Source organism: Dioscorea cayenensis, unplaced genomic scaffold (genome assembly GCF_009730915.1).
Source record: "Dioscorea cayenensis subsp. rotundata cultivar TDr96_F1 unplaced genomic scaffold, TDr96_F1_v2_PseudoChromosome.rev07_lg8_w22 25.fasta BLBR01001071.1, whole genome shotgun sequence".
Classification (NCBI taxonomy): Eukaryota; Viridiplantae; Streptophyta; class Magnoliopsida; order Dioscoreales; family Dioscoreaceae; genus Dioscorea; species Dioscorea cayenensis.
The window spans coordinates 4529-11379 of NW_024087462.1; the positions used below are offsets into that span (position 1 = coordinate 4529).

At 33.8% G+C, this 6851-nt stretch overlaps 1 protein-coding gene across 1 annotated transcript; it reads right to left on the bottom strand.

Moving 5' to 3' along the window:
- Window positions 1–3814: 3814 nt before the first annotated feature.
- On the bottom strand, window positions 3815–5484 carry LOC120255558 (ACT domain-containing protein ACR8-like). Its single transcript, XM_039263368.1, has 3 exons — window positions 5366–5484; window positions 4429–5209; window positions 3815–4334 (listed from the first exon to the last, which is right to left on the bottom strand). Exons 1-3 carry the CDS (start codon window positions 5425–5427, stop codon window positions 3873–3875), a joined length of 1305 nt encoding a protein of 434 aa, XP_039119302.1. The 5' UTR covers window positions 5428–5484; the 3' UTR covers window positions 3815–3872.
- Window positions 5485–6851: the final 1367 nt, after the last annotated feature.

Sequence of the window (6851 nt, forward strand, 5' to 3'; positions counted from 1 at the left end):
AACCATGACTTTTTTTAATTATGTTGATAATGTATCTTTGTTATATATTCCCATTTTGTTATTTTCCTTAAGACTAAATTATTAGAACAACTTCCATAAAATTTTCCCATTCAACATGGAAAAAATAGATCATCTTCAACATGGTATATTTAAAATAATAATCAATAGAATTTGAGATTATCAACAAGGTTAATGTTTTTTATTATACTAACATTGGTTAATAGGACCCCGTTTTAGTAATTGGTGGATGTGTTATCAACCATTTGATCGAGTATGATGACCGATATGCAATACATTATTGGTTGCGTTCACTTTTTACTAGTTTGGTGGAGAATGCATCTAATATGCATTTTTGGTTGGCCTGTGATATATTTTAAAGAAGTAAAAGGCCCTCCAATGGGTAATGGCTACTACCCTGATGAAGGAGAAGGCAAAGTAGCCGCTTTTTATAGAGTCATAGCTGTGGATAAAAATGGTCAAATGTACGACTTTGAAGATAACCTCATGGCCATACAAAATTTCAAAAGAGTGCTATTGTGTTAGTGAATTTAAAAACAAAAATTTTTTCTATGGCGGATCTGCTTTGCTAGAAATATATATATATATATATATATTTAAATCTTCAAATAAAATTTATCTATATTTATCCCGTACTTGAATATGAATTTAGCCCGTAATTGAACATAATTTAGGTTATATCTTAATTAAAATGTGAACTAATTTTCCTAAATCCCCTCATCGACTACAAAGAGGGTAGTTAGTTTTGTTGTGTTTGGCCTTTATAAGATGTTTTGCCAGAGATACAAAGTGATGATGGAATGGAGAATAAGATTTAATAGAAAGAGATCAAAATAGTTTAGAAAAATATACTCAGTCTTATAACCATTCCTTGAAAAATAGCAAGTAGAAAATATAATACAATAAATTCTTCTTTCTCACATACTTGAGGGAACCATCTCAACAATGTTAACAATAAAGTACCCTTTCTCTCTAACTACCAATTTATTTTTAACCAACATTTTGCAATTAATACATTAATAATATTTTTTACACAATAAATTTTTCTGAATAGCTTTAATCTTAAATAAGATGTATATCAAGTTAGCATTCATTTTTAGCATCCATATTATTTTTTCTTTTTCTATAATCTCTCTATTTAAAAAAAAAAAATCTTTCATCACCTAAATACTAACCCTTTCTCTTTAACTTAGTGTTTCTTTATAATAAGCTCCGAGTGCTTGGGCATTAATTTACTCTTTTGCTCTATTCCTCGTATGTTTCATGGCCACAATCTGTCTTTGATAATGTATTCTTCTTCCTTTATCCTGCATGTCATCTTCAATGGTTACCTTTCTTTCAATGCAAAGCAATGTTATAAAACCATTATAATTCCTAACATTGACAAATCCTTCATTGTTTAAACATTGATCCAGTAATAATTTTTTTTAGTTTACTTTAACTCAACATCTTATTTTTTTTAGTTCATACCCCGAATCCCCTTGTTGGGAGATACGTTAGTTCGATTTTCCCCGATAGCCCTCCCAGTTTTAAAAGGGTGAGAACGTTATGGTAATTCTCCCACTCACATACATCCATGAGGGTTGGTGCTTGTCGCCCTACCTCAAATAAAAAAAAAATAAAAAAAACTTAACATGATATTAGGTGTTTGGCTTTTTAATAAACTACATTGTCTAAAAATTAAACCCAAAGTTTTTATTTCTAAGTCATACTCCCTTTGTCTAAGCTAGTTATAATTTTTAGTATAATCGCTTTAAATCCAAATATTTCTCAATTAAAATCATCATTCTGTTAGATATCTTTTATATGAGCATATTTTCTTATATATTATGATCAAATTAATTATTTTAGAAACATTGAAAATGTTTTGTTTTCATTTTTTTCCCCTATAAATTGTTAATAAATTTGTAAATAATATAATCATAAAAACCTAATTAGGGTTAGGGTTGAGACTTGGGTGGAGATGACCAAAAGATGAGTGCCAGCTACGTGGCAATCAAGGTAGTTGTGAGGTGGCAAGCCAGGTCAGACTGCCGTTAACACCGTCTGCTAGGATGACTTGATTGGAAGGATTTAATAAGTTTAGTGACTCAAATAGATTTTTTTTTACTTTAGTGACCAAAATAGAAATTTGCGTATAGTTTAGTGAACCCTTATTTTAAAGACATAAGTGACAGTTGTCCATGTTTTTACATTAAAATATTAATTTTAAATATTTTTTATAATTTGTCGAACTTAAATATTACAAAAGAAAAGAAAGGTAATAGTAATGCTTTAATTCTCTCTATTATTCTTTAACGCATAATATATAGTTATGTTTTAATTTCCTCACCTTACCAACTCAGCTACTGTAACAAGCCTAGAATTAGTGTGACATTGGCTGTTAGATGCATAGTCCATGTACATATAAGCGGTGGCCATTTTTTTTTTCTTTCTGTTCTATTAGACCAATCTTTTGGGATTTGTGTGCCCCCAACACTTGTGTGCAATATTAGCACTCTAATTGAGAGAATAGGTGTGGGATTTGGGGGGATTGGTTGGCTAATTGCTGAAGTCCTCTAACCTATGCATGGATAACATCATATATAGACCCCCTAGATGAAATCGGACATTATAGACTGTTTAAACTTTGATCATCTTTAGATGAAAAATCAGATTAAACGGGCCTCTCAAACAGCCTAACCAGTTACGTGCGTGTGGCTTGATAAGGCCTGGCCATTTGAGAGTGTCATCTATGTAATAGGCTCATAATCAGTCTTATATTAGCTATCAGATAAAAAATTTACGTGCATGTAAGTGGTGAGTATCCTTCTCTCAAATCAGTTTTCTGTCTATTTAAAAAAAATTTAGGTTTATTTAACAGGACAATATTATGTGGTTGTTAATTATATAATTTATGAGTATACATGGATTTTTAATATTTGATACAGTAAGGATATATTCACCTAAATATTCCTTGCAGAAGTAATTAACAAATTGCAAAATCAATATATATATATATATATATAACTCCAAGAATATTGAAAGGGGAAAAAAAAGGCAAAAGGAAGGTGGATAATGGCAGGTGATACACATTATAATTAACAAAAATAAAGACAAAGTTTGTATAATATTGGACAAATATAGAGCTTCAGAGATGCCTTGCAATATCATCCAAAGAAAACGCCGGCCAATCCTTTGAACTTTGAAGCTCAAAATATTAGTAATAAAAAAGCATGAGAATCTTTATTGGAAGACACTCACAACAAACAACGGTACTACAAATGGATTCTTTTGCCTTCATTTGGTCTATTCTCCAATTTTTTAGGGTTTCAACTCAGACCACCTCATTCTCTCATTCACCACGTCCTTCCAATCCATATATATATATATAATTCACGAATCTTATAGACAAATTTCTTCTTTCAAAAAACAAGTTAAATTGTATATTATATATATATTATAAAAATTGAATTATGAGTTTGTGAAGGGGTATATATGCAAAAATGGCGAAGCACGTGAGAGGGAGCACCGGAAAACAAGGCCAGGACTTGAAAAGACAAGCATCGTTGAACCTATTTTGAGCCGCATGATACTCCCGCTTTGCACGCCACCTTCATCGCTACCTTTTCCTTTTCTTTTGTTTATAACTTCATTTTATATATATATATATATATACATACTATATAATTTCAAATGATTTAAAGTTTGAAATGTTTGTATAAAGTTAAAAACTCAACTCAAGCATGCATCCCACTAACATACACACACATTCAAACAAACAAGCAAACAAACAAACATTCAAGTCATCTCTTTCTCTCTAATATGTACAAATGAAGTAAAACAACATGAAAAAAACAAAACACCATTAATTACTAAGAACAAGACCTTATCAACCCTAAATTATAAAGATTTCTCCTAACAAAACTACCCAAATAAACAAGTCCTACACCACCATCTTCCTCCACCTTCCTCCTTCCCAAAGTCTTCTTCAGCACTTCCCCCACCTTCAAACTCCCATTCCCCATCCTCTCTTTCACCATTTCAATCACCTTATCACTCACCAAATTACACCCTGCAACATCATCAACATAAAACACACTCTTCACCACCTTCTCTTCCATTCTCATGACTTCTGCCATTGTTATGGATAACCCATTCTCTCTCAAAACCCTAGTAACATCAGCTAACAATCCATGTCTATCTTCTGCACATATCTCCAACCTCAACCCTTTCTCTGCTCTTCTCTCTATCCCTGTTCTCAAATTCTTCACCACTCTTTCCTTTTCTTCTTCTGTTCCAATTATCTTCCCATCAGAATTACGTACGTAAAACTCCTGCATGCATGCATGCAAAAACATTTACATTTATTAATTAATATTCATATTTGATAAAAAAAAATTAACTGTTATTAATTAGTTTTGCTCTTACCTGATGTGCTTTATCACCGTCAGTGTTAACCGTACCATGAAAAACAACATAATTCATGTCGGTGAGAACACAAACAACATCGAACAAGAGCTTGGGACGATCACGACATTGAATGTTAATAACGGAGTAGTCTCGTTTGACCAAGTTTTGTATAGTAACAGAGACTGTCAACGGCGTTGACTGGGATGGTTGTTCAGGGAGTAAGAGTTGGTGGAGACGACGGTCGGAGTGGGACACGGCCGTGGAGGTTGGTTGGACATCGCCGTTGATGACGTGGCGAAGCCTAGTGATGATGACGTTGAGCTTGGTGGGGTTTTGGTCAAAGTCAACGTTGTGGATGAAGAGAAGAGAAGCCATGCAGCCGTTGAAAGTCCAGGTCTTGACGGCGGCGATAGAGCAGTCAAGGTCGGCGAGGACGGCGAAGAGGTCGGAGAGAGCCCCGAGCCGGTCACCGGCAGTGAGCTCTAGAGCTGTTAGAGAAGTGTTGGGAAGTGGTGGTGGTGAAGTGGGGTGAGAAAGGTGGTCGGAGGTGGCGGCGGTGAGGAGGGGAGTGATGAATGAGGAGAGGAGGTGAGGGTCGTCGGAAAGCTTATCGGAGAGGTGGTCGGTGAGATGGAAGACGTCCATGAACCAGGAAGCGTCGGAGGAGATGTAGGCTTTGGTGATGGAGAGGTTGAGGTCTGAGAGTGCTTGTATGGCTTCTAGAAGAACACCATGCTTCCGAGCACTATGGAGTTTTACTATGGTGGTACTTGGACTTACTTTGTTATCAATCACCACCCTTTAAAAAATAAATAAATAAATAAATAAAAGAATTGGCAAGTTGTTAATCACTTTTAGTACTCAAAGATTATGTTTAAACTCTCTATGTCTAGCTATAATGATCATGTTTTCTTTACCATAAAAGAGAAATAAAGAAGAAGAAGAAGAAGAATACCTGGGAGTGTTCATCCTAGTGACAAGCTTTTGGTACTCATCTAATGAACCAGGCCATTCCATCTCTTTGTTTCTCTTGATCTAAAGTGGAAGACTAAAACAAACTAGCTCTTTCCCTTGAGTTTGGTTCTATATATATATATATATATATATATAAATTTTTAATGGATCTCCATTGAAGAGGTGGATTTGGGGGAGGGGGTTGCTTTATATTGGAGGATGAGCCCTTGCAAAGGAACACTAGTACGATAACACGGTCACATGCCGTGCAAACCGGTCGGGTCAACACGTCTGACTGAACCCACGTCTTCTTGTTGACTGACACTGGGCCCACCACCCTTAGCCAACTCCATTGAATTTGTTTGTTGTTAGTGTGGAGTGTTTCATTAATTAACCCTCATTATTGTTTTAAGATAACAAGAGACATTGTCGGTATTGAGGCTTATTAGTGCTATAAATGTTGTTTTTAATGAGACCCACTCATCCAACACACTGACAAGCTTATGTGCTCTTCTTGTCTGACTTTTTTCATTTGCCATGCATCATTGGTCCCATTTCCTCTCCTCATGTCCACCCTCCTAATCACTAATTACTTTCATAAAATAAACACAGACTTAGGAAAAAAATGATATATATATATATATATATATTAATTTATATAACAGTCAACAATCAACTAAATTTTCGCCTAAATGTTTTCGTGAAAATGGAATAATTTTTTATTATTGTTTTTATATAAAAATATTTTCACATATTAACATTTTCATGAGAACATGGGAAAAAAATCATTATTTTTTTTATAAATATTTAAAATCAGGAAATTTTAATAATATTTGATTAAAATTTACTGGGTGTGCCAGTTATTCCAGGTGGGTACACTTTATTTAACTGATAATTAAACTATCTCCAAAATCAATAAAAACACGTTTCGTTTTATCATTGGATGAGCAACACGGCAACATCGAATGTTCAAGATAAAGTACCGTAGATCACGTGCTCATGAGTAATAATTTTATAAGGTATAATTTTCTAAATAATTTTTTTATTTTTTCCAATTTTTTTTAAAGTAATAAACTAAAAATAAGTTTAAAAAAAATATAGACTGTTTAGAGAATTATATTAATAAAAAAATTAAAAATGCTGGACATATGAGAATTATATTAATAAAAAAATTAAAAATGCTGGACATATGAGTTCTATGGTCACATCTCTCCATCACGTGATAACCCATTTCACTCTCACGTGCTCTTGGCATGGGTCACCGACTCACCGACCCACTTCGCTTCCTCATTCAATCTCTCACGTGCCAAACCTCATGCCATGCCTACTCTTTCCATAATAAGGTTAATTGTTTATTCATGTATATATATATAAATATAAAAGGAAAAAAAAACATTAATGGTTGTTTAGAGGTGCATTGAATGTTAGAAACAACGTGCGCCGCAATAACGGAGCACGTAGAGACAGCTGTTAACTTTGACGGCGTG